Raw genomic sequence first — 26,369 nt, 5'->3', positions numbered from 1 at the left:
CTGTGTTCTATCCCCAGTACCACAAAGGGAAACGGTATTCCATGTGAATGAAATACTGGGTATATCTTGAATTAGTCATAGTGAAAGACTTGGACTTTTGAGTGGGACGGAATGGCGGCATGACAGATCTTGCCCTAACCCTATCATCTGTGGATTCTCAACCACACAGGGTACTAACCCCTGCAGGGGACATTTGGGAAACTGAGAAGGGGGAACTGGGGTAAGATACAATGGTTGGGGGCTTCTGCTGTCATAAAGTATCAAGACAGCTGGGGATGTTAAATGTCGTATAATGCTTGGGACAATCACTCACACAGATTATTTGCTATGAAGTGCTAATTGTATCCCTGTTCCGAAGCATAGTAGCAGAGCCCTAAGCAGCCAGAAGAGCTTCCTGGTTTTCATCCACCAGGAAGAACACTCTTACAACCTTAACCGCGGCTCCAGAGAGACCCAGCCCCATGCAGCAGCTGCAGGATCTCGCTATCTGTACCTTCAAATCCTGTTCCTTCCTGCCAGGTTGTCAACGATGAGATGTGTGATATCTGTGAAGTCTGGACCGCTGAGAGCCTCTTCCCATGCAGAGTCTGCACCAGGGTTTTCCACGACGGTTGCCTGCGCCGCATGGGCTACCTCCAAGGAGACAGTGCAGCGGAGGTGACGGAGATGGCCCATACAGAAATAGGCTGGAGCTGCTACTACTGTGTGAGTCTGGACTGCGGGACGGTAGGAAGACTTGGCATTCTTTCCAGAGGCCCAGTCTTAAAAATGACTGTTTCTAAGCAGTGATTTAAGGGGTTTTCCAATAGTGCACGCAAGGGTCCTCGAGCTAGACAATCAGTTCTTTGCTGGGAGGTGCATTGTATGGCACTTAAAAAATAATATGCTAGGAGCACCTGGGCCCAGTTGTAACACACCAGACCTTTGCCAAGTGTGTTCCAGGGGGAGCAAAACCACCCTCAGCTAAGCATCATACGAAGAATAGGCCTAACTGATGGAAAGTAGTTCTGCATAGGGAAGTGCTAGGTTCTCTAAAAGTCTACAGCTGTCATTCCTTATACCTGAACCCCAGCCTGCATCCTGAAGAGCGTGCATCCAGCAGAGGTAGATCCTGTCGCAGGAAAACACTGTCTTGATGTCCTCACCTGACCTACTGCCTGTTAGGAGCTTTTGTTCCTCATCTCTGAAGTGATCATTATGTGAATTAAATAGCAAAGCTGTATTGATTCGTAACTCTGCAACTATATATAAATGCCTTCCAACTCCTAATGGCAGAAGGAATCTAAGGTTTCCATTGAAAGCTGGATTCACAGCCATTTATCACCATCCGGGAGCAGAATCCCGGCCTTTCCTTCCTGCTGTGCTATCCTGCAGACTCTTCACTACCCTCTGATTCAGTGTAAGGAGCAGCTGGCGACTGTCCTCCTCCTCTGCCTGCAGAAAGCAGACATGCGCTACTTTCTGACTCTCCACCCATGGCTGATCCACAAAATCAAGTCTGGAAGCTATTTCCAGCTGCTAAATACCTCCCCTCTAGAATACACCACAGAAGACCCTACTCTATGGCCTCTCTACCCCCCGCCTCCCTCTCTCTCTCTCTCCCCCGACCCTTACATACACTATATTGCCACCACCACCAGCCTTTCACTTACAGCAACCCTGCTTGCCAGTGTGCTGCCAGCATGGGCCTGGGTCAATATGTGTCTCTTTGCGGTCTCCCAGAATGCTCTGCTTCCTTCCCAGCGCTGCTGGGGTCCTGCCATTACCAACATCACCTCTACCAGCTTTTTACAAAGACTTCCTCCCAGTTCCTCCCTTTCTTTTCCTTCCATTCACAATCACACTTCTTAAGAGCGCTTCCCTGCCTCCTGACTCCTCCACCCCTCCAGCCTGACCTCTGCATTCAGCACCTTGCTGAACTGGCTTGTACTGAGGTCATCAATAATCTCCTAATTGTCAAGTCCAATGATCTGTTCTCTGGCGCCTTCTCACTCAGCCTTTCTGAGTGAAGTGTTGAGCCCTGCCTTATTCCCTTCTCTTTCCTTAGCATTTATTTTTTAGAATTTATACAGTATGTGGAAACTAGAGATTCACAAATAATAAAAATCCCGCCACATGTATATTACCACTGTTAATTCACCTCTTACGGCACAGCGCCGTCTTTGCTTGGTATCCAGTACTCCCGGTCTCTTCCAGCCTTCTTTGACCATTCTTTCTCAATACCCTTGGTTTATTTCCAGCCTAGGTGCTGTGTTCCTCAGGATTCCGTCGTTTTTCTCACGTATTTGCTGTCTTTGAGTGACTTCATCCTATAACCCACTATCTACACATTCGTGATTCCCATATCTGTGTCCAGACTTAAATTTCCTGTCTCAGGGGCTTCCCCATCTTGATGTCTCACCAGCAGTTCATGCTCAGAATGCCCCAAATGAACTCATCTTTCTGCCTGAACCTGCTCTTCCTCCATCCCTTATCTCTGTGAGTAGTAATATCATTCACAGTTTCCCATTCCAGCTCTTCCCTGGCCCTCATCCCTCCCAGCGGGTAAGTCACCAGCTTCTGTTGACTGGACTGCTGACGTCCCCCAGCCCCTTCCCCGTCCCTGTTCTCATGTCCGGGTTTACACACTCATTTTTCTTACCTGTACCTTTGCAACAACCACCTACCCGCTCTCTGTACGACTTCCCTACAGCAGTCAGAGATGGATGACAGCCACCTCTGTGCCTCCCTGTTGTCCTTAGAACGAAGGCCCAAGCTAAGGGACTCAGTGAAGGCCATCTGAGGAGCTTCACAGTTCCTTACCTGTGTTTATTTCTCCTTGAACCCCTTCGCATTCACGCACAGCAGCCACACTGGATATCAGTGTTATAGCACTATGCCCAGCACACACCAGATGCTCAGTAGGTGTGTGCTGAAAGGACCGTTGGATTTTGTGAAACTTACAGATGAATACTCAGGAGATATCTGCATCCGCTCCTGGCTAGAATTTTAGGAGGAAACTTAGCCAACTATTAAAATGAACTTTCATTCTCTAATTCTTTTAATTTTTATTTACTTATTACTTATTTATTTGGTTTTTCAAGACAACATTCCTCTGTGTAGCCCTGGCTGTCCTGAAAACTCTGTAGGCCAGGCTGGCCTCAAACTCAGGGAGACCTGCCTGCTTCTGCCTCCCAAGTGCTGGGATTAAAGGATTATGCCACAACCACCCTACAAAGAACTTTTCAGTAGTTTAAAGACTGCATAATAAGCTGGGCAATGGTGGCCCACACCTTTAATCCCATCCAGCAATCGGGAGGCAGAGGCAGATGATCTCTGTGAGTTCGAAGTCAGCCTGGTCTACAGAGCAAGTTCCAGGACAGGCTCCAAAGCTACACAGAGAAACCCTGTCTCAAAAAACAAAACCACAGCCGGGCGGTGGTGGCGCACACCTTTAATCCCAGCACTCAGGAGGCAGAGCCAGGCGGATCTCTGTGAGTTCGAGGCCAGCCTGGTCTCCAAAGCGAGTTCCAGGAAAGGCGCAAAGCTACACAGAGAAACCCTGTCTCAAAAACCATAAAAAAAAACCAAAAAAAAAAAAAGACTGCATAGTAATGCTAACACAATAAGATCTCAGTGCTTCCTAGTAATTAAAACTTCTATGACATCATAAAAATTCATTTTGTTCAGGAACGTTTCAAAACCATTCTAGAACCATTTAAAGCTGCACAACCCACTAGAAGCAGGGCTAATTGTTTTTTTAACTAAAATGTGCTTTAAGCACAGCAAGTGCTTATAAAATAAATACATGCTGAGCGTGTGATGGCGGGGCTAGGACCAACAGCACGGAGCATTCGTGGTCTCTTTACGCCCTGCAGCAGCTGCATGAGATGCTTCTGTGACATCCCTCCATTTGCTCGTGGGGTGACTGAAAGCCAGTATTTTACTAAAGGGACTCAGTCAGGGTCAGGATATCTGGATTCCAGGGAGGATTCTTCCGCAAATTCAGACAGCCCAGAGCAAATCTTCCTCCTTCTGGGGCCTTAGTCTCCTTGACTGTGAGTGGGGGATGGGACCAGGTGATTCTGCCATCTCTCTGGGTGGAGGCATTTCCATCCTTCTTGACCCTTGGCTTCCATGTGTCACTGGCCCGTGTGGTCACCCCCGCTTTTCCTTTATCTCAGGACAACCTTAACCTGCTGCTGACTGAGGAGGAGATGTACAGCCTCACAGAGACCTTCCAACGGTGTAAAGTCATCCCTGGTAAGGCCGGCAGGTGCTGCCGAGAAGGAGGGGCCAGAAACACTCCCTTTCCTCCTTTCTGGGATGAACAGAGGGTGAGAAGAGGATTGGGGGGTTTGGGGAGTAGGGGTGAATGAGTCCTTGTTCCCGAGTTGTGGCCGTCAGAGGCACCCACTTCCACCACAGCCCCCCTGAGCTCTCCTGGCTATGGGAGGCATAACTGGACAAGAACTGGGACCGTGGGGGCACCGAGGGTGCCTTAGAGGAGAGTGAAGGCGTCCAAGGCTGAGGAAGGGTGGAGGAAGGGTGGGCATAGCCAGCAAGGGTGCCTCCACAGATTGCTCCCTGACGCTGGAGGACTTCGTGCGCTACCGCCACCAGGCAGCGAAGCGAGGGGAGAGCAGCAGGGCCCTGAGTGATGAGCAGGAGGAGCAAGCAGCCCGCCAGTTTGAGGCCTTGGACCCCGAACATCGAGGCCACGTAGAGTGGTCCGACTTCTTGTCCCACGAATCTCTCCTGCTGCTGCAGCAGCTGCGTCCCCAGGTGAGGAGTAGCGGTAATGAATGTCCACGGCTGACAGAGGTCTCGGATGCATGCTGGGCACGTTAGGGGGGAGCATTGGCAACTGTCCAAACGAGAGCGTGGATCAGGAAAGGGTTCCGGGTCCATCCAGTGAGAGATGGCCAGTGACCAGGGCTGAGGAGACTGCTGGAGAAGATCGGCTTTCACTGGACGCCCCGAAAAATGTCAGGCTGTCAAAAAGACTCTGGGAGCGTGAAGAGGGGCAGCAAAGGTTAGGCCATGGAAGCGTGGCTCTCTGTAGTCTGCAAGGTGTAGTCTGCAAGATGTTGTCACCTTCGAGGCCCTAACAGGATCTCTTCTTCCCCAGAACTCTCTACTGAGGCTTCTTACCGTCAAGGAGAGGGAACGAGCCCGAGCCACCTTCCTGGCACGGGGCAGTGGGAGCGCCATCAGTGAGGCAGAGTGCCACCACGCCCGGCACTCTTGGTTCTGTAAACGCCTTGCAGAGGCTGCTTCCTGCAGCGTCAGGTCCGCTCCTCCCCAGTCCTGCCCTCTGAGCCCCTCTTCCTTTTTCCACCCGGAGGACTTGCTGTGGCATGCCCTTCTTTCTCCTCCTATGGGCAGGAGATCCCCCTGTGAACTAGGTAGGGGACAGCGGTCCTGCTGGCAGCCTGTGAGGCAGCCTCTGTCCTGAACCCTGTGCTGCCCCCGTGCCGAAAAGCCTGGACAGGCGTGTCTGGGTCCATGTCTAGGGTTCACCGGAGTTTGGGAGGGAAGGGTCAGAGCCTTCTGTTGTCCCGCTCCTAACCGTATGTTCCTGCGTCTGGCAGCATCAGCCACGTGGGTCCCATAGCAGACAGCAGCCCGGCTGGCAGCAGTAGCAAGAGTGAACATAAGGCCCCGCTGCCTGGAGAGCAGGAGTCCAGGTGAGCTGACCCTCCTCTGCTGTAGAAAGCCCCCACTGCCACAACACCCTTTATAAATAAAAGAAGGCATTGCCACCTCCACCCCGGAAGAGCAAGAGCCCATCCTGAAAACCAGGCCCCAGAGGACACATTTGACCCCAGGTCTCTTAAGGCCAGACGGCTGATCTGTTAGCTTTGTCCCATAGCCCACCCTAACCTTGTTAGTCATGAGGCAAGCTTCCCTGAGTTTCATCCAGCCCAGGGCAGCCTGCCACCGGGATTGGGTGTTAGGGGGTCTTCAGGCTCTGTACCCAGCCTGGCAAACCTGTTCTCTCCCTCTGCAGATCTGTGGACTGGCCCACCTTCCTAAGAGAGAACGTCATCTACATCTTGGCTGCTCGTCCCAACAGTGGAGCGATTCACCTGAAACCCCCAGGATAGTATGGGGCGGAGCAGCTCAGTTCTGGGACGGTGGCATCCTCTCCTCCTCTCCTTTCTCTTTCCTTCCACTCACCTCTGGCGCTGAGACTCACAGGAATGGGGCACTGCCAACATCTTAATTTGTCATTAAGTTTTACGGCACCGAAGCCACCGTTCCCCTCACTACAGAGGCAGTGTGTGTATTGCCACACCGAGAAGCCCTGAGAGCTGTGGCGTCCGTCACCTGCTCCTGGACCGCCTCCTGCCCTCACATCATAAAACTACCTGCCACCTCATGCATACATGTGTGCACATGCACATACAGCCACATACATGCCTAGATATCCATGCCTTCAGACTCCGGGTTCTTTTTTCGATGAAAAAGGACCAAAATCCCTTTGTGAAACCCCTGGTGTAGATGAGATGGTCTCTTCTCACTCTTTCTATTGGCCAGTTCTGATTTCCAGTAGAAAGAAAGGGGCAGATCAGCCTCGCTTCCCCTCCAGGAGATGCCGAGAGGCCCCCTGCCCACATTGAAACCCCCTTCCGTGATGAGCCGCTGCTGCTCGTAAGTGTCTGTGTGTCCCTCAGGTGTGTCGTGGCGGGAGAACCGTTAAAAATCATCGCTGAAGTTTGTGTTTAAATTCTAATCCTCGTGACAGAAAAGGAAACTAGCTTGTGGATTTCTGACTGGAAAAAAGTGGAGACAGCCTCTCCCAGAGACCCAGAATTCTCTTTCAACCAGGTCCTCCAACTTCACAAGCCCTTAGCAGACCAGGAAAGTCAAGGTGAGACTCGTGGCCCTGTTTGTTGAATGGTATCGCGTGGTCCGAAGCTCTAGGGGCCCGAGTGGAATGGATACACTGGCAGGAATGACGACCCTCTGTGGGAGATGCTTCAGCCTGGCCGCTACGGAGGTCGGTGAGGACACCATCTCATGGGAGAGAAGAGAAAAGTAGGCTTTTCCTGCTTCCCAGCCCAGCTCCACCACAGCCATAGAAATGTGGCTTTATACAGAGGGCAAGCCAGCCTCGTACGTAGCCTGAAGGAGATCCTCAGAACCCCTCAGCAGTCTTGCTGAGACAGAAAAGGAGACACAACCAAGACTCAGAAGATCTGTATCTCAAGTCCTAGTCGGCGTCCTAAGGGGGAAAGCTTGTCCTTCTCCCCAAAACGGAGATGTAGCCTCAGTGGCTGCTTCTCCCTGCTGCTTGTTCATGTCTTCCCCTCCGTGCTAGGAGCTGGAGCTAGCCTGAGAGGCTTTGTGGACAAGCAGAGTGCCATGAATGCACCAAATGTGGCCCGCAAGCTTTGCCAAACCCCATTACCTAACAGTTCTGAAGCTCTCAAATCAATGGTATGGGTCAGCCCTTAGACCTAGGGGTCCAGGTTCTGGATTTCTATTTTCAACCGGATGACTTAGGTATGGCCAGTTCGGACAACGAGGGCTTCTTCAAGAGACAGTTGAGTCAAGTCATGCAGAAGCTTGCATTATCTCCACTGCTCAAAGCACTTGTACTGAAGTGAATGATCACAGAAGAAGAAGAGGCATATCACTCAGTGTTGAGATGCTCAGATGAAGTGAGGTCTGCAGCCAGGGCCTTTTGCCTAGAGCCCTGGGCGGCCTCTTTTTGTAGGAAGTGCCTGACCTAGAAGCAGGGTGGTGAACTGCTGGAGACAGGTTATCTAGGACTGAGATGACACAGATAGGAGATACATGTGGGTTCATTTTGAAACCCACAGCTTTTAAAAACTACTACTTAAGACTGGGCATAGTAGTACACACCCTTAATCCCAGCACTCAGGGGACAGAGGCAGGTGGATCTCTGAGTTGAAGGCCAGTTTGTTCTAAATAGTAAGCTACACAAGTGAGAGTTGGTCTCAGAAACAACAATGAAAACTACTCAGCCACGTTCCCAAGACTGATCAGTAAGAGGACCCATTATTTGATCTAATCAAAAAGAAAAAAGAAAAAAGCACAAAGCTCCTAGGCTCAAGGACTGTGTCTGTAGCAGCCAGGCCTGGGGTTTTCCATTGAGAAGATTAAAGCATATTAAATACAAGGTCTCTTGCTCACTCTCCTGGTGAGTCACCATCTACCCCTGTGACTGTGAACTGCTGAACCTCACAAGCCGTTTTGAACAGAGATAATCTCTGGGCTTTGGGAATTGAACAGCGCTTTCCTGCCACTCTCCAGCCGTGGGTACTGGGGGTCCCTCTTGCTCCATGGTCCTTTGCAGATCAAGATGATCCTTGCCACTTTGAAGCTGCAAGGGGGTTTGTTGTTCGTTTGTTTTGAGTTTCTTGCTCCTGCAGTTGAATGGCAGAAGACCACAGGCCACATCAGACTGGTTGGGTCCCAAGACTTGCAGAGTCAGCCCCACAGCTCATCCACAGTAGAACCAGGCCTGTTTGAGATCACCTCCCTATCCAGGACAGTGGTTTTCCATGGTGGGGGCCTGATGCAGAGGGCCCAAGGGACTCTCCCCCCAGCAAAGAATGGAGGTCCCAATCCACAACATTGATGAGAAGCAGAAAAACAGACAGGACAGCCGGCCTCTTCCCCATAAGCATGTAGTGTTGTACCAAAGGGAGGGTCCATGGCTCCCTAGACAGTTGTTACAGAAGCCCTCCCCAACCCCACTGTCCATAGTCCCTCTCTGAATGGCCTCCCTGGAGCCCCTGCAGTATGTACAGAGGTACACTCTCATCACCTAGCAAGACTCAACCCTTTTCAAGCCTTTCTATCACTGTGACTGTCTGAAATTCTGCCAAGTGCAAAAATTAATGTCTGGCTCTGACGAGGGTATGAGAAAATGTTTCTGTCTTTTCTGTCTTGGCTGCCAACAATTAAGATCAATGCTTTTCCCAAACACCACCCATCCTGAGCTCCAACCAAGGGAGGCTCGGGTTACACATATGCTTCTCTGAAGACCGCCTGCCCCAAGCTTGGTTTTCCTCCAGCCGTTCTCCTCCTTATATTCAGAACTAAGTGAAGGGGATCGCAACGACACAGCAGACTGCAGGGTCAGGGTTCCTGAGAGTGGCTTAGCTCTGCACAACCTCTCCAGGTCCGTTCCTTGGCCTCCTCACCTGAGGCCACCCTTCCCCCGAAAAACATTTGGACAGTGGCCCCTATGGTATCCCAGGGATGGAGCCGTTTCCTCATTCCCAGGTACTGACCCAGCTCAAGTGCTCTTCCTTTGAGGACAGCTGCAGCAGAAGCCATGAATACATTGCCTCTTTCTACCCCCAGCCTAAGCAGTGGGCTGGCAGGGTAGACACTTGCCTTTCTGGCCGTAGTGCTCCCTACGGGAGGTCACCTGGACCTTGTTTAAGTGGCCAAGTCTTGGAGTTCCCCCCATTTCTATCACCAAAACAGAAAGCACAGAATTCAACTGCCTGGAAAGAGGGCACTTGACAGGGAAGTGAATACCAAGGCTGTCCCATGCCTTAGCCCAAAGCACAACACTTACTGCATGCATCACAGCTCCCAGCCGTGCGGAAAGCACTCAGACTACGAGAAAGGCTCCGCAGAAACTGTCTAGCAGGGGCCATCCAGCCATGACTACCCAAGAGCCAAAAGGAAGCAACCTTGAGGCACAAAACTTGAACTGGCAACAGGCTCTGGTATTGGTATTCCATGTCTCCTTCTGACCAGCAGAATAAAGACAGATGCAGTCATGCACTGCACATGTGCATAGAGAGAACACGAGTATATAGGGTTATTCGTGACCCAGAGAATGGAGGATAGGGTCAGCTCTTGTCTGGACCAGTACTTAAGAAGCCCGATTCCATTCTGGAAATCCATTCTGAGAACGGGGTCATTAGGCAACTTCTCAGTGCAAGCATCAAAGAGTGCTCTTACACACTTACACAAACCAAGACAGGTACCACATTACTAGGCAGTATAACTTATGGGACCACCATTGTACATGCCATCTGTTGTTGGTTGAAATGTCACTGTGGCACATGACCATTCTGTACTTGGCACTAAAAGGCCAAACAGCCTTGATGCCAGAATTGCAGAACACCCTAGCAGCACCTGTAACCATGGCCCCCTTTAACCTGCCATTTCCAGTGGAGTCAAATCACCACCTTCTCCTTGCCACTTGGGTTTACTTTGTTCACTGTGTCTCCCTTGGTCCTGGCTACAGCCCAGACAATGGAGATCTTAAGTGGGCGTGATCAGTGTGTGGCCTGTTCCCACAGCTCAGCCCTGGAATATGGTGGAGCCGAGCGTTTCTCCTGGTGTTGCTTGCTTTTTGCCACTATTTTTGGCAATCTTGAAAAGGAAACGATAGGTTACAGGATTCCCACTAGACCAACACTAAAGAAAAGCTGTTCCCCTTTGGACTGCATGCCCCAATAGCCCAGAGCATGGAGAAGAGGGTCAGGTCTTACCTAGACCAATGATTAAGAAGCCTAATTCCAGTCCTCTCCACATCTATAATCAGCAAAGGCCTTCAAATTTAGCCTCCGACCCTTAAGGGATATCGTGGTCTGTTTCCAGCCAAACAGGCTGGGAGGGAGGCTCTGAGAGCCCTTAAGTAACTGAGGATCCAAGGTCCTCTGGTTCCTCATGTACTTCTCTGCTGAAGGTAACTTGACAGTAACCAGAAGGGACCAACCCCAAGCCCTGTCTTCCTATCTACAGCTGCATGCTCCTTGCTGTGACTCGGCCTTCACAGTACTCCAGGCAGGAGCTCCCACAGGCTGGGCACTGCAGAAACCATAATAAAGAGATTGTGATGATGCTTCTGCTGCTTGCTTCCTGTTGTTTGGGATCCTCCCATTTCTCTGTCATTTCCCATCACTGACCAATTCCTGGCCTGAGTATAAAACGGGACACTGTAGCCTTCCTTCAGTGGCCGTATTCTTGGCAGCGTGCGTGCATGCGTGCGTGCCCGTTGCCTGTCAAAGCACTTCAAGGGACCTGTTGCAGTGTAATCTAGCGCCTCCCATCTCCACTCCTCAGAACAGACCCGAACAGGGAACAGAGCTTGCAGCCACATGGCAGAAGTTTCACCACCTGCACAACTCGTCCACTCATCCTGCTTCCATACCTCTCCCCTCCAGGGTGTTCCCATAGGGCAGGGAGTGTCTGCCCTACTCTGGAAGTTTGATGATGACATCACAGGAGTTCCTTCTAATCTCCAGACTCAGGGAAGCTGAGCATCAGGGTAGCAAAAGGCATAAAAACTAGATCTTTGGCTGGTAAGATTGCTTCAGAGAACGAAGGCACTGCTGACCAGCCTGAGGACCTGAGTTCAATCCCCATAGCCAATGGAGAGAACCAACTCTCGGAAGCTGCCCTCTGACCTCCACATGTCAAGGCATGCATGCACACACAAAATAAGCAATTTTTAAATATTAAAATTCTGTATCTCTGTGAACAACCAAGTTTCCCTTCCCTCCATTCAGCAGTCCGTGCTGGAGGTTTAATCCCTGCTAGAACCATGACTCACCAGCTACCACTTGCTCCCAGGGCTTGCTGGAACCCCACCTCCACACAAACTTCCACCTCTCCTGCTCTGTACGTTCCCTCTGTCTCCCGAGTAGGTCATTTCCCAAAGAGAAACAGTGCTACTCAATTCTCTAGACATCAAGTTAAACCCAGTGTTCTCCCCAACTCCACTTTTTCCAGGGGTTCCTTGGGTCTGATGTGGCAAACCTATTTCCCCGTCTGTAAAAAAGCTAAAGAACAGTCCCTGTCACGTCTGTCTTCTGAGCTGATAGAAAAAGCAGAATGAGGTTGGTGGGGAGAGGCGCTGAGCGAGCAGCTGGATGCTGGTTCCCTCTGAGGCCCGTGTTTCCTCTGAGGCCCCGTGTTCCCTCTGAGGCCCATGTCTTCTTCCACCCCCTGCAGTCCCAGGCACAGCTGTAGGTACCGCCAGTGGTCTCTGTCCACAGTGCTGAAGTCGCAGCCAGCTGGAGACTGTCCGTCCTTTGTCCTCACTTTAAGTAAACATCAAATGCAGAGATTTCCAGGTTCAAAGATTGCCCTCAAATTCAGAAAGTATCATCAAAATGTTTTTATTTAACTTATTTCAAGTTTTTTTTTTCAAAATCATAATAGACCAGAGATGAATCAGCAGCTCAGGGGCAAAAAAGAGCTTATGGTTTTAACTTGGTATGAGTGATCTACATGAGTTAACTACCAAAAAAGGAAAAAAAAATCAATGCAACCTAAGGCTACATGGAAAGAAGTCTAGTCAGGGAAGGGAGGCAAGCCATCTTGTTCAAGCCTTGTTCATGTCCAGCACTCCTGAAACAAGCACAGACTGAAAGCCTTGAATGGCTGGAATCAAACAAGGCAGACGAAAAGCCCGGGAAGGCCTGAATCCTGGAGAGGGTGAACATAAGCAGTGCAGATGGTTGATACTTGGCAATGGGACCTATAAAGCTGGAGGTGACTCAAGGACAGAGCCTAGATGACAGGTGAACGTTGAGAAAATACATTTCTTCTCAACAGAACCAAAGGATGACTGAACACCAGGGAGGGCAGTGAAGCCACCAACACATGCGACAAAGTGCTGAGTCTCAGAGTGTGATACCTGATAAGGTACTGAATCCTCTTGACACCTGAGGGGCCAGTCCACATTAAGCACCTTCTTGTACCTTCCCAGCCCTTATCCTAGATGATCTGAAGATAGATATGGAAGCTCAAGCAGTCACATGACTTTAAAGTTTAGGTATCAAAAAACAAAAATTTCCTTAGTTCACTGGTAGGCTCTTGGAAGCTTGCCTTGAGAATCTCATGCTACTCGCCCTCTGCTGGCCATCCCTAGAACTGCCATCTCATCCTAAAGTGAGAAATTACTCTTTCAAATCCCAAGGGTACTGATTACTTTCCGCTTAGAAGCTCAAGAAGATGCCCGCAAGTACCAGGGAGTTAAATCACTGGTCAGTGCTTTGTCAGTGAAAAAGACAAGTGAAAATCACAGTGAGTTCACGTGTCTAGCGTTAAAATTAAGACTTAACTGTGTCTAGGAAGTAAGCTGAGGCTGAGGCTGGCTGGATTCAAGGGATTCCTTTGGCCAAGATTAAAACTAGAGTCAGTGTCTCAAGCAAATGCCAAAGTTTGGACTCAGTGTGGGACCAATCCTTTGTTCATATGTCAGCACGAAGCATATGTCAAAAGAGATGCTAAGAATCTGACCATAGGAAGGAGTCAGTCTGCATTCAAAGCAGCATTAGTATGCCTAGGTGAAACATCACGTGACAAGTAGCCAGTCACTGGAGAACTCGGCCATGAATGCCACCCAGGGGACCAGCAGGGGAGATGAGAAACTAAATAAGGCAGCCTCTAGTTTCTCAGGAGTTGCTGGCTTTAAAAGTGGTGATGCAGCTCCCCCTTTCTCCTCAGTCCCAGCTTCATATTAAAGCCTCCTCACACATCACACTGCACATACAAATCATAGGTTCAATTTGGGGAAAGGGGCAGCCCAAGAGCCCATGCTGTCACTGCATAGAGCTGGCAGCTGTGGGGGTAGTCTTCCTTGCCTCCAGGATTCTGTTTCTACTAGCAACAGGGCCTGGTATCCTCCCACCTCCAGATCTTAGCAACCATGGGAGCCCCTGGCAACTGCTGCCATGGTGACAAGACAGAGAACTAGGAACAGGCCAAGGGGGGAAGCACTTCCTCAGGAGGATTTGGGAAGTGCAAGATAGGGGCTCCCCTCCCATACACAGTCTGGGAGGGAACATGAGCTCCTGCTTAAACACCCCCTCACTGGCACCCACCCCCATCCCCTTGCCCACAGGTTCCGGTTCCCTCAGGGTGAGAAAATGAGGGACACCTAGGGTTATGACGTCTCCATGAGGAGGGAGGACAGGCGGGGGTGTTTGGAACCAACACGATCACAGATGCGTACATACACTGGCAGAAATGGTGTCAATAGCCACATGCTCCCCTCACTCTTTATCATGTAGTCACATGCCTACACAGCCATTTATTTAACCATACATGTGTGCTGATAGAAAACCACATACCTATACCAAGTACAGAATCAGGCACACTACACACAAAAATAATTGTGCAGATACACGCTTACAAACGGAATCATGACTACCACGGCAAATAACTCCTAATCAGACACACGAATGTGGGGTTGCACTCACACCCATATAGCCCTGAGCACACAGTAAGTGTTGATTGGATTGAACATTAATCGCATGCCAAGCTCAGAACTAAGACCATTACATGTGTCACCTTAATTGACCCTCAAAAGAGCCCTGTGAGCTTCCACGGTTGCTTGGTCCATTTGCCGAGAACAAATGAGGCACAGAGGTGGCAAGTGGCCTCACAAGGTCACCCCGCTGACTGACTCCAGCACTCACCTTCTTACGGTCTATGCTGCACTGCATCCTCAGGTTCAGATGCCCAGGACAGTAGGCCAGAAGGCAACAGTAGTGATCCCGGCAAACAATGGAGTTTGGGCCCCACTTCTAAGGACACAAAGCTAGAGTCCCTGGAGGCCACGCCCACAGCTTAGCAGAGCCAGGTAAAGGCTTGTGACTAAACTTGACCTCTGTGCTGGCGTGGACAAGGCTGGGAATGCAAGAGGCAGACTTAGAAAGTAACATAGGCGCTGACAGTCGGGGCCCCTCAAGACAGGAGGAAGAATAGTGAGAGCCCCCAAATCGTAGAAGCCAGTACTACTTCCGGTCCCCCTCTTCCCACGCCACCCAACTCCGTGCCACACTGCCCCACTCCCTCATCACTGTCTCATCCGTTCCTCCTCTGGTCTCTGTCCCGTTTCAGTACTCCTACAGTCTCCGCCCCGGCCCATCTCACCCCCTCATTTCCTCTTTGCCTCCCACCCTGTCTTCTGGCCCCTTTCCAGTTCCCACCCCACCTCCTTCAGCCAGATACCTGTTAGCTCCCCGTACTGATCACGCCATCTCCCCCTTCTGCTCTCCTCTACCCCACTTCCTCTTTCCACCCTAACTTCTTTTCTCACGCTAAACTCAAATTCCTTTACACTCCGAGAGTCGCATGTGGAACATTGGGAAGAGGCAGGTAGTTAAGAATATGTAGACCTTGCCTCCAAATCCCCAGACCCCTCTCCTGCTCTTATCTGGGCCTAGGTACTCCAAGCCTCAGTTTACAGTTCTACCCAGCTTGCATGGCCCCGTAGGTGTCTAAATCTGCCTCTTGAAACTGACAAAGAATGAGCATTTTCTCAGGCCTTTTCTTTGTCACCAAATCTCCCAAGAACCCCCTCCCCCTCTTCACCCCCAGATTACCCCCTCCCACCCCCGCTCCCTCCAGCACAGATGGGCCTGGGAGACAGTAACGTGGGCGCCAAGCTCAGTGTCTGCTGGAGCGGCGGCTTCCGCTGGCGACCGCCTCCGCAGCCCCGCCTGCTCCGAGTATCGGGGACACTGGGGCTGAGATTTAATGATTTACTGGGGGTTTGGGGGGCAGAGGTGACAGTGTATGAGGTTGTTAAGAAAGAGGACCATGGGAAGCTGAGGTAAAGGGTTAAAGGGGGAGCTATGTGCTATGATATTGCAGACCACAGAAATAGGGAGATGAATTAAGAATAAGACAAAAGGAGAAAAAAGTAAGAAAGATACAGAGCAAGACAGAATATTGGGGTGAGGGAAGGCCAGATATCGCAGGGGATATGAAAAAGGACTTACAAAGATGAAAGGTTGGTTATAAGGGCTCTGAACTGGGCACTGCGGACTCCCAGGGGCTGAGAAGCGGCTGCTCCTTAGCGAGCCAGCCGCCAGCGTGAAAGGGAAGATGGAAAGGAGCTGGACAGAGAATCATGAAGATGTCTCCGCTGGAGTTACCAGTTACTAGTGCAGAGGGGAGGTCGCAAGGGCACTTAGACTCTCGAGTCTATGCTGGTCTGCTTTGTGTTACAGTTAAGCCATGTCAGGTCAGCCCCAGATCTAGACAAGGTAAAGCTAAACCAGGCCGAGTCGGGTTGGCTCACAATTTGTTAAAAGACAGGTGAGAAGAGATGACATTTTGGCACTGGTCCAGAGGCTACACCGCCCCCAGTGCACTATTCTTTCTCTCTTTCGACTCTCCTAAATGAAGAAAGGAAAGAACGCCTGGTGTCACCGCCAACTGGTGAGCGCAGTTTTCCTGCTAGGTTGTCTTTGAGGCTGCACTCATTCCAGAGGGTTCTCCCTGGACTCTCAAGCGGTGGCCAGCACGTCTCACCTCACACTGGAGATTGGACTAATATAGTTGCCCCACTGGCTTGGGTCGAAGTCACAGGGACAAGCCAATAAAATCAAAGGGCGCCTGAAGTTGCCGCCCTCTGTCCTTTTCACCAATGACACGACGAGATGGAGAAGAGGTGTGGTTGATTGATCCCGGAGGGCACCAATCACACCCACACCAATCACTGCCCGGAATGTGTGCGCGTGTGGCCGGGTGACAGGGGCGGAGAAGGGGTGGCTATCACCCGGACGCTCGTTGAAAGGTGTCCAATCACAGCGGAGTCTGGGCTGAGTGACGGGCAGACGGTACAATGGGAAGCGCGGAGGCGGAGCCGTGGGGGCGGGCTCCCGGTCCCGCTGTCTGCGGCCGGCGGGCAGGCGACTCCTGTCCCGAGTGGAGGCGGCGGAGCCGAGCCGGAGCCGGGGGAGGGGGCAGCGGCTGACAGAAGGACCGCGGCGACGCCCGCAGCTCCTCACCGGTGAGGGCGCCGAGCGAGGACTCGGGGGGGTCCCGGGGGTGGGGCGTCGCGAAGACAGGTCCGGGGCTGGGGGGGGTTGGGACACCGAGGGTCCATAGCCTGCTCTGCTCTAGGGGTGCGGGTCCTGGGAGCCCGGGGTCTGCCAGGTGCCGGGTGTCTGCGACGAGGGTCGGGTTGGGTCGGGTCGGGTTGGGTTGCGCCGGGCGGAGGCGTTTCCGAGCAGGCCCGCCAGCCAGCTGAGGTGACATCACCGACCCCCTCCTCCCCCGCGCGAACCCCCTTCCTTCCTCTCCCCGCCGCGCCTTTTGTCCGGGCCAGGCTCGGCTCTGCCCCGCCCCTCCCCGCCCATCTGCGGGGGAGGAGACTCCCCGTCAGTGACTTCATTGAGTAGGTTCTCGGGGATTGGGCTTGGGTCCTCCCCAGAGAGGCGACAGGAGCTCACTGCCTCTCAGGCCCTCGCCGTCACACCTGTCACAGGTACACACGCTGCCACTCAGCAAGCACACGCTGTCCCTTCCGGCCTCACTGTCACCCAGCCATACCGCCACTCACATTCAGCCAGACACTGCTGTCCCTGCGGGGCAGGTGGCCGGCCGCTGGACCCTCTCCCTCCGCTCCGCACCTGGGGATCAGGTCCGGCTCCTGCGGCACGACACAGGCCTTGCTGGGCAAGGGCCTCTGAGAATCTGAGGAGGTGGCTTCCAGAGCTACAGCGTCCCAGGCAGGCTCCGGTGGAGCGATCAGAGGTGAGGGGCTTGGCTGGGCATGTTTAAGCGCACAGTGCTCTCCTGCCCACCCCCAGCAGCACCCCCACTACAGCCTGGAGGAGCTTTCCGGAGCTTCCCACACTTCTGGGGAGAAGACTTCTTAGCCAGCTTGATGTTTAAAATTCAGCTGGAGCCCTTAAAACTTCGAGCGTGGACGCTGAATGGGTTTGTAAAGTTTCGGTAAGTCCCTCCTGAGAAGGGCACTCACACCCGTGCGGAGTCAGATTCTCCACATCAGCCATCCCCTGCACTGTCTCCTCCCCCCCCTCCCTCCCTGGCATCCTCATCCCATCCTGTGACATCCTTTGACCTCACCTGCACGCTTGAATGAACTGTACCCGTATCATCCATCTCCCTCAAACTCTGTTTCCACACTCATCTCCAATATCTCAGTTCTTCAGTTCTCCCTCTCAGTCGCCTGTCTTCCACTTCACCCGTTTCCTCCCGTGGTCTCTCATCTCCCATCAGGGCCCTCTCTCCTCCCAGCCCCTTTTGCCGTTTATCCTCATTGTTGTCATTCCTAGCTCGCCCTTAACATAGTCCTCATTCTTCATCAAAGGCCGAGCCATGCCATGGGGCTCCTTTGTCATCCTGCCACGTGGCTGGTGGGGAGGGAGACGGGAGGAGGGTGGAAAGGTGGGAAAGGAGGCCGGTCCTCAGAGTCTGCCCTGTGTCTGTGGAGGCCAGAGAATTTGGGGTGGAGAACAGCTGGCAGGCGGGTACCAGAGAGGAAGCTGGCAGTGGTGGAGAGGTAATGGGGGGACCACAAAAAGGCGGGTGGGCTGGTAAGCTATGCCACTTGCCCTCTGCCTAGAAGCTGCTGGAGTTCTCTGGCACCCTGTTGCTGTCCTAGGTTTCTTTCACTCCTGGGGTAAAGAAAAGTGTGGGCTGAGACAAAGATGGCAGACCACCCCATCTCCCTCTCAGACTGCTCTTAATGCCGCCGCTTCCGAAAATGGCAGCTCTCCCCCAGATGCTCTTTCTTCTCTGCCTCCCCCAACTCCAGTCTCCCCCACAGGCGTGACATGCTGGTGTGGGGAAATGGGGGAGTACCCGCCTTTATGGTGCCTTCTCTTTGTCAGAGTGAGGTGACTCCCAGAACCATGAGTCAACCCAGCCACCTGCAGCAAGCCCGGTAGGGGCAGGAGCTAAGGTCATTCTCCCTGCCTCCCTGGGGCCCCAGAGGCTTCCCCCCTAACTGTCACAGCCCTGCCAGGACACCTCGTACATCTCACTACTGTGAAGTAGTCAGGGGCAGAAAAGCAAGCCTCAGCTGTGGCTGCCAGAACATTGCTAGAAAGACTCTGGTTCTCCCTGTTTTGACAAGGGTTGGCTACACCTCCAAAAGGCTAAAGAATGGCGTCTGGCCACTCCCTCGAGTCCCCTCCCTTCATATCATCCACATATCCATTGATGAGAGCAGGTTAGAGTGGAAGGATCGGAGCGCCATGGTGATGTCCTTGAACCCCACTTAGAAGGGGTTATCAGAGGAGTATAAGCCTAGTGCGGAGTCAGATCCTAAACTATAGGGGCAGATAGAGGAGGGGCTTGCAGCACAGGTATTTAGGACACAGTGGTTAGTGTCTTTTTGTCTCCTGACACCTAGCCTTTGAGAAAGCCTCATCTCTGGTGCTTTTGTTCACTACCATTGGTGCTTGGGCAGCATAGACATGTATTCACACCTCAGTGTGTAGATCCTTGGAAACGAGTAGAGGCAACTGTCACCCTGGTTGGGGGACAGACAGTGTCCCCCCTTGCTAATGAAGGTGTTAGGAGCAGCAGTTTCCAAAGGCTGTGAGTCACTCTGTGATCTGAGTCACACGTGAAGCTTAGCATAGCCTGGGGGGGGGGGGGGCAAGGGCAGAGGGATCTAGACTCCAAACTCCCATACCCTGATTCAGCTGGCTGAAGACTAGAGCCTGTTCCCGGTCCTGGGCTACTGCCCCAGCTGTCCTCAGTCCGGGCACCATGCCTGAGGTGTGGCGTAGGAGAGACTACGAAGCTCAGGTGACCTCACTCAGTACACTGACCTTCGCCAGCTTCTGTGTGTGAGTCTGTCAGTCCACAGTGCCATCTCACTCAGAAGGGCCTCTCAGGGGTCCTCAGGCTGGCCCAAGGGCCTGGGCCTCAGCCTAGACCTGAGAAGTGGGCCACAATCTTCAGCCAGAAGCTGAGAAAGGAATCACGGAATCCTAGCATGTCAGAACTGGAAGACAGCATCTAGCCAAAACTTTCATTTTACAGATGGGGAGACAGAGGCCCAGAGAATAGGCATGACCTATTGAAGGTCATACAGGGAATCATTTAAGGATTGCAGGATCAGCAGGAGTGGGGCTGGGCTGTAGAGAACAGGGCACCAAAGATTGGACCTGGGTTCTTTCAGAAACAAGGAGCCTAGCACCGGTCCAGTGGCTGTGATGGGAAAAGATTATTACAAGATTCTCGGGATCCCGTCAGGGGCCAATGAGGATGAGATCAAAAAAGCCTATCGGAAGATGGCCTTGAAATACCACCCAGACAAGAACAAGGAACCCAACGCTGAGGAGAAGTTTAAGGAGATTGCTGAGGCCTATGACGTGCTGAGTGACCCTAAGAAACGGAGCCTGTATGACCAGTATGGGGAGGAAGGTAAGAAGGTGTACAGCGGCCCAAACCTGGACCCCCGAGTTTCTCTGGAGCCCTGGGCAAGCCAGTTCTCATGGTGGGGTTGGAGGAGGCAAATTTCTCTAGAGCAGCCCAATCGTTCACTACCTGGTCACAGCTCACTGTCTTCCTCATCTCTCTTCCCCCTCCCTTGGCCCTTTCTGGCCCTAGAGAGGCTGGAGTCTGAGCCAGAGGCCTTCTCTTCCCCCCCCCTCCCCACCTTCCTTCCTTCCCAGCCTTATTAGTCCTGCCTGAAGTCCCTGAAGCTTCATTGGCTGTCTGAAAGGTTGGGGAGAGTGAGCCTGTGACTCTCTGAGCACGGCATTTACATTCATCAGCATAAAAGTCTGGCCCTTGAACAGCCAGGGAATTAACCACTAGAGTTCTCAGTGGAAATGGTTGTTGCCACCATCCCCCAATCCCTGGCCACTCCAGGCCAACAGAACAGAGATTTGCCTCCCAGAGGAAGTGGCAGGGATCCAGGAGTGGCAGGGGAGATGTTGTGGGCATCTTACCCTTCCCTGGGGCAGTTGGTGGACACGGACAGGGTGGGCAGCAGGAAAGGCCCAAATAAAGCCTCCGAGAGCGTGGCTCCGCCCAGCACATCCCACGGGCATGATGTAGCTGCTAATTCTGGGCCTGCCCCTCGGGGCCCGCCTGCCACCCGCCAGCCACAGGCACCTGTCAGGCTATATTAAGAGACATTGTCACAGCTGAGGACTCTCCTTCCTGGGAAGACCTGCCCTTCCTCCTAGCGACATCCACCGTTCTTCACACTGTCCTCCTCTTCACCTTCCCCAGAGTGTGCTCAGAATGAACCGGGCTAACGGCATGTAGTATGCCTGATTAAAAGCAGGGGCTGAAGAGCACATTCCTTCCGTCCCCTCTTCATTTTGTGTTCTGTTCATCTCTGCCGCTCCCCCCCCCCCCCGTGCCTCATCTTCCCAGCTCCCTCTTTTTAGTCTCTAGGCTGTGAGCTCATTCCATTTTTCCCTGATCATTCCTAGACTTGCCAGTTCTCAGAGAGCCCCGGCACCTGCTCCAATCCCCAGCATTCTCCCAGCTCAGGAGGGAGGATGGGAGCAGGGAAAGAAGGAAGGCCATGCAGGCACCATGCCTCCATGTGGCCTGTCTCAGAATTGCATCCAATCCTGCACTTAGCCTAACCCTTTAGGAAAGGAGCTGCAGAAGCTACCCAGAAACTTCCTCCCCCAGCTCATACACGACCAAGCCCAAGTGAAGGCAACACCCAGACCCGGACCCTAGAAGCGCCTGAGTTCTGGTGTAGATCATGGGCACTGTGGCCCAGGGAAGACCTCTGGGTTGGAGGAGGAAGAAACAGCCTTGGAAAGTCAGTTCTATTTCTGTCTGCCCTCCCTCTTCCTCAACAGCCGGCCAGAATAATTGTGCACAGAGTCCGTGCGCAGCTCTGGCTTAGGACAAGTTGTTCTCTGCCTGAAGTGAGGTGGGGTGGTAGAGCAGGGGTGCCCGTGGTGAGAATGCCCCTCTTGTCATCAGTTTAGCCTCCTGCTCTCTCAGGAGCTCTGCCTAGCTTTGGGAACTTGCTTCAACAGGAAGAAAGAACAGACCCAAGTCTTGGGGGAGGGTTACGAGGCAGCTGCCACAAGCCCCCAAATGCCTGCTACTTACTTGCCCTCTCTAAGGAAACCCAAACCTGTCCTTGTAGTCCCATGAAATAAGAGGGTAATTTAGGCCCAGATTCCCAAGACCAAATGAAATTTTAGACAAAAGGCCTCAGAGAGGGCTAAGAATACAGCCTAGTGCTAGGGCACTTGCCTAAAGTGCACAAAGCCCTGGGTTCCTCCCCAGAAATAAGTCTCAATGAGAGGGGCCCTTCCCCTCGCCTGGGCCCCATCCCTGAATCTATATAATTTGGATCAGTCTGTGTTAATCCCCTCTGCCATACTTCCCACTACTCTATCACACACCTACCCTGAAAGTACCATCCAGCAATCTGAGTCCCATAGACAAGACCCGACTCCAGAGAGAGCATCTGGGGTCGCCGCTTGCATGGTCCCAGCCCATTGATGTGTGGTGGTTGCTCCACATTAGATGTGGAATGCAGGGCTGGTGTGATGTAACCCTGGGGAAGCTGGTCCAGAGTAGCCTCGTCTGTACAATACGTGCATGGCAGTCCCTGAAGCTGTGCTCAGAGTATGGAAATAAAGTAATTGAATTGTTTCATAGAAAAATAGTTCCTCGTTTCCATGTCAGTGAGCTTCCTTGTTTTTGGAGACCTCTTGATTTCCTGTTGGAGCAGAATCAAAGCAAGGTTCCTCCTAGATTGTGTCCACACTTCATACTAGCCCCTCTGTGGTCAAACCCTGTCTGTTTGTCTCTAGCCCTGGGTATCTTGGGAAGTCAACAGAGATTTGGGAGTCAGGTATAGCCTGTCATGTGATACGAGGCCAGCTGCCCAAGCTTTTATGAGGCATGTTTGGACTGAGTAAGTGGGAATGATTACATAACAGAAGCCATCTCCTAAGTCCCCTAGTCCTCGCTTTTACACTTATTGGCTAACTAGCTCGAGGGAATCTCAAGGTGCAGATTGTTTGGGTTTGTTTTTGGGGACAAGGTCTCACTACACAGTCCAGACTAGCCTGAAACTCTGTCCTCCTGCCCAGTTTTTTGAGTACTGAGATTACAGGCGTGCACCGCCATACTCAGATATTTACTCCTAAGTATGGAGTTAATTGAGTGGATATTAGTCTGTCCAAAGCTTTTCTCACTCTGTTGGTCTAGCCCTCTCTGTGAGAGTTAAAGGTTGCTTCTTTATCTAGGCCCAGGAACTGGCAGCTTAGCGGTAGAGGAAAGAGACTGGGGTGGGGCCAGGATGGACCACACTGCCCCTAACTTCTCCTCCCTTTAGGCCTCAAGACCGGCGGTGGTACTTCAGGTGGCTCCAGTGGCTCCTTTCACTACACCTTTCATGGGGACCCTCATGCCACCTTTGCTTCCTTCTTTGGTGGCTCCAACCCCTTCGATATCTTCTTTGCCAGCAGCCGCTCCACTCGGCCCTTCAGTGGCTTTGACCCAGATGACATGGATGTGGATGAAGATGAGGACCCATTTGGTGCCTTTGGCCGCTTTGGCTTCAATGGGTTGAGTAGGGGTCCAAGGCGAGCCCCAGAACCACTGTACCCCCGGCGCAAGGTGCAGGACCCCCCTGTGGTGCATGAGCTTCGGGTATCCCTGGAGGAGATCTACCATGGCTCCACTAAGCGCATGAAGATTACAAGACGGCGTCTCAACCCTGATGGGCGAACTGTGCGCACCGAGGACAAAATCCTGCACATCGTCATCAAGCGCGGCTGGAAGGAAGGGACCAAGATCACCTTCCCCAAAGAGGGCGATGCCACACCTGACAACATCCCAGCCGACATTGTCTTCGTGCTCAAAGATAAGCCTCATGCACACTTCCGCCGAGATGGCACCAATGTGCTCTACAGTGCGCTCATCAGCCTCAAGGAGGTGGGGCGTGTGTGTGTGTGTGTGTGTGTGTGTGTGTGTGTGTGTGTGTGTGTGTGTCTAGAGGAAGCACCTCTTTCCTTTCCTTTCTGACACACATTCCCACCCCCCACCCCCACCCCCACCCCCGCGTACATCTTTGTCCTTTCTCTCCACTCTCTGTGCCTCGCTTCTCCTCACTCTGCCTTATCTTCCCCAGGCGCTGTGTGGCTGCACCGTGAACATTCCCACCATTGATGGCCGAGTGATCCCTCTGCCCTGCAACGATGTTATCAAGCCAGGCACCGTGAAGAGACTCCGCGGGGAGGGCCTCCCCTTCCCCAAGGTGCCCACTCAGCGGGGAGACCTCATTGTTGAGTTCAAAGTTCGGTTCCCTGACAGATTACCACCGCAGACACGGCAGATCCTTAAGCAGCACCTCCCCTGCTCCTAGGCTCCGCCCTGGCCAGTCTGGAGCCCGCCACAGCAATACCCCACACTCACCCCATCTCATGTGGACCCAGTTGGATGCCCACCGGACACTGGCACCTTTCTAAAATGCAAAAAAAAAAAAAAAAAAAAAAAAAGCCACTGATTTTCAGGAAACTGTTCCTGTCCCCAACCCCTTTCAGAGCTGGGCTGCTTTGGGGGAATGGGAGGGAGGTGGGAGAGCTAGCCCAGGCCAGGGGTCAACTTTCTGTCACTAGCTTTGAATCCAGTTCCCACTCCAGTGGCTGGAGAGTGACTTGAGTGCTACTTGAAGATAGAGAGTCCTTGTCCATGCCTGTAAATAGCATGTCCTCCTCCCTCTCAGCCTTGTACACCTTTCCTCTCCCTTCCCTTTGGCTTCCTCCTGTTTCTGGAGAAAGAGGACAGAAAGGACACCCCTCCCTCAGGTCTGTAGTGTCCAAGGCTATCCCACAAGTATTCATGCACATGGAGCACTCGCCTAAAGTGGTCTGTGTCTCTCTGGGAGACGAGAGGAGCGGACATAGGAAGGGAAGGTCCGTTACCTGTGAATAAGGCCATCCATTGAGCACGAGACACTTCATTTGGGGACAGGGAGGTGAACCAACACTCAGGAGCCTCCCCAACAGCTGCTCTGCCTATGCCCCACAGAGTTGGAGGGTCTGTCCCCCCAGCTGCTCTAAGGAGTGTTTACGGGTGGGGAAAAGAGAGGCTGAGGCATTACAGCTAAGAGGTGGGGCAGGACCCACCTCCCGGCCATCATCAGGAAGGAAAGGGCTTAGGGGTCAGGTGGCAGCTACTCCCCACCAAGAGATTCAGGATCACAGGTTCTCCCCACATCTCTGAACTCAGGGCCAGGCCACCCCAAACTTCCAAACCCCACTTTTGTGATATGTGAAGCTACTTATTTCTTACCTTTCTTGGAGGCTGTGTCAGAGATTTCCAGCCCCTCTCTGCCTGTGTGACCCCCACCCCACTCCCACAGTTGTATAAAAGTCAAACCGTGAAGAGCTGGGAGGAGACTGCTTCAGCTGCTCCTGGGGTGGGGTCTTTAGGTTTTCTCACTTTGACAAGCCCCTGAATGTTTTTATAGTAGTTTTTTGTATTTTTTTGTAATGACAGTATTATGAAAAAAATAAAGTATTTTAAAAATATGGCCTCTGAGCAGGAGCAGGGCCCCTGGGGTGCAGGCAGGAATGCAGTGGCACTGTCGGCCTCCTTCCAGAGCCCTGATCACACCCAAAAAAGCCAAGCGACCTCATATAAGCCGAAGCTGACCCTTCTTCCTGTAAGCTGACTTTTTGGAATTCCAGAACATACACCCTAGACAACAAAGCTAGAAGCCACAAGCCTGCTGTCTAGAAGAAGACACCCTTGGCTGTGAGAAACAGAGCCTGTCCTCTTCAGAAGCGCTATCAACATGAGCACGAACAGACTTGTCTAAACGTTCTCTTTGAATTAGAGACATTTTATTCCTTGGAGGGAATGGAGGACTTTCTGACTGATGAGAACAGGCACACTCCCAAAGACAGTTTGGCCACCAAGTGGGCTGGAGAGATGGCTCAGCAGCTAAGAGCAAGCACTTCCTGTTCTTACAGAGGAGCCAAATTCAGTTCTCAGGACAAATACTGGGCAGCTCACAGCTGCTCAGGGGAACCTGACAGTCCTGGCCTCTGCAGGAACCTGCACTCATGTGCACACATGCACACACACTTATTTAAAAATAATAAAATTAATTTTTTCTTAAGTTTGGGCACAGAGAATGTAACTAGAGTATGCTGGCAGGGCCTGGCTGGGGATCTGGGTTCCCTGAAGGGCACTAAACACATTGTTGCTCCTTGAATCACACGTTTTCTGAGGATGTCCTGACCTGCCTGTCCCTGCTAGACAACTCTGACTTCTCAGGGCCTGGTCAATACTGCATAAAGGCCACTGCCTTTTCCCCTTGGGTCTGGTAGAAGGAACTCTGTGGTTATAGGAATGGCCACCTTCAAGTATGCCAGCCACACTGCTGGCTGGAGAGAGGCCCAAAACAGCCTTGAGACCACTGTTCCCAATACCACAAGGATGGCTGCCTTCTGCTGGGCTTGGCCCCCCACAAGTGGACCCTAGGCGTCTCTGGACCTTCCTGACTCTTCATCCTGTGCAGAAACACTGACAAAGGCTCCCATCCTCTGACATGAAGCACTTCCTGTGGGAGGCTCTTCCTCCTGCTCCCCAAACCAGGGGGTCTGGATCACAAAGATGTCTGCTTGGGTGGGGTAGACCCCACCCTGAGTAATCCTACT

The 26,369-nt window shown here is 52.4% G+C and overlaps 2 protein-coding genes across 17 annotated transcripts in view; both read left to right on the top strand.

Annotated features, from left to right (window-relative positions):
- The window catches only part of Phf24 (PHD finger protein 24), a 29,938-nt gene extending 19,113 nt beyond the window's left edge, over positions 1 to 10,825 (top strand). For 10 of the 11 annotated variants that reach the window (XM_052715270.1, XM_052715276.1, XM_052715271.1 and 7 more), the window contains 6 exons: positions 520 to 705; positions 4,164 to 4,242; positions 4,559 to 4,764; positions 5,111 to 5,271; positions 5,574 to 5,669; positions 5,993 to 10,825. In XM_052715270.1, the coding sequence (XP_052571230.1) occupies positions 520 to 705; positions 4,164 to 4,242; positions 4,559 to 4,764; positions 5,111 to 5,271; positions 5,574 to 5,669; positions 5,993 to 6,089 (825 nt within the window). In that variant the 3' untranslated portion in view covers positions 6,090 to 10,825. The remainder of the gene's footprint in view (positions 1 to 519; positions 706 to 4,163; positions 4,243 to 4,558; positions 4,765 to 5,110; positions 5,272 to 5,573; positions 5,670 to 5,992) is intronic. The other variant, XM_052715279.1, reaches the window with a different exon arrangement.
- A 5,755-nt stretch (positions 10,826 to 16,580) lies between these two features.
- Positions 16,581 to 25,828, top strand: Dnajb5 (DnaJ heat shock protein family (Hsp40) member B5). 6 transcript variants are annotated; one of them, XM_052716648.1, is made up of 5 exons: positions 16,581 to 16,735; positions 17,369 to 17,682; positions 19,886 to 20,130; positions 23,036 to 23,637; positions 23,834 to 25,828. In XM_052716648.1, the coding sequence occupies exons 2-5, from the start codon at positions 17,501 to 17,503 to the stop codon at positions 24,065 to 24,067; spliced, it is 1,263 nt and encodes a 420-aa protein (XP_052572608.1). In that variant the 5' UTR covers positions 16,581 to 16,735; positions 17,369 to 17,500; the 3' UTR covers positions 24,068 to 25,828. The 6 variants fall into 6 exon arrangements, with proteins under 6 accessions (XP_052572608.1, XP_052572607.1, XP_052572609.1 ...); XM_052716647.1 differs by having other exon boundaries at positions 17,321 to 17,682; XM_052716649.1 differs by having other exon boundaries at positions 16,583 to 16,735; positions 17,541 to 17,682.
- The last annotated feature ends 541 nt before the right edge of the window (positions 25,829 to 26,369 follow it).

This window comes from Peromyscus californicus, unplaced genomic scaffold (assembly GCF_007827085.1).
Source record: "Peromyscus californicus insignis strain IS unplaced genomic scaffold, ASM782708v3 Scaffold_5__1_contigs__length_169319896, whole genome shotgun sequence".
NCBI classification, from domain to species: domain Eukaryota; kingdom Metazoa; phylum Chordata; class Mammalia; order Rodentia; family Cricetidae; genus Peromyscus; species Peromyscus californicus.
The sequence above is the reverse complement of the archived record's forward strand: the minus strand, read 5'-3'. Positions and strand labels throughout refer to the sequence as shown.

Bases quoted from the DNA above. Each gene is read 5' to 3' on its own strand.
- Dnajb5 (XM_052716648.1), top strand. From the start codon at position 17,501: ATGTTTAAGCGCACAGTGCTCTCCTGCCCACCCCCAGCAGCACCCCCA. The intron at 17,683-19,885 runs GTAAGTCCCTCC...GGGTTCTTTCAG, and splicing joins AATGGGTTTGTAAAGTTTCG to AAACAAGGAGCCTAGCACCG. The intron at 23,638-23,833 runs GTGGGGCGTGTG...TATCTTCCCCAG, and splicing joins CGCTCATCAGCCTCAAGGAG to GCGCTGTGTGGCTGCACCGT.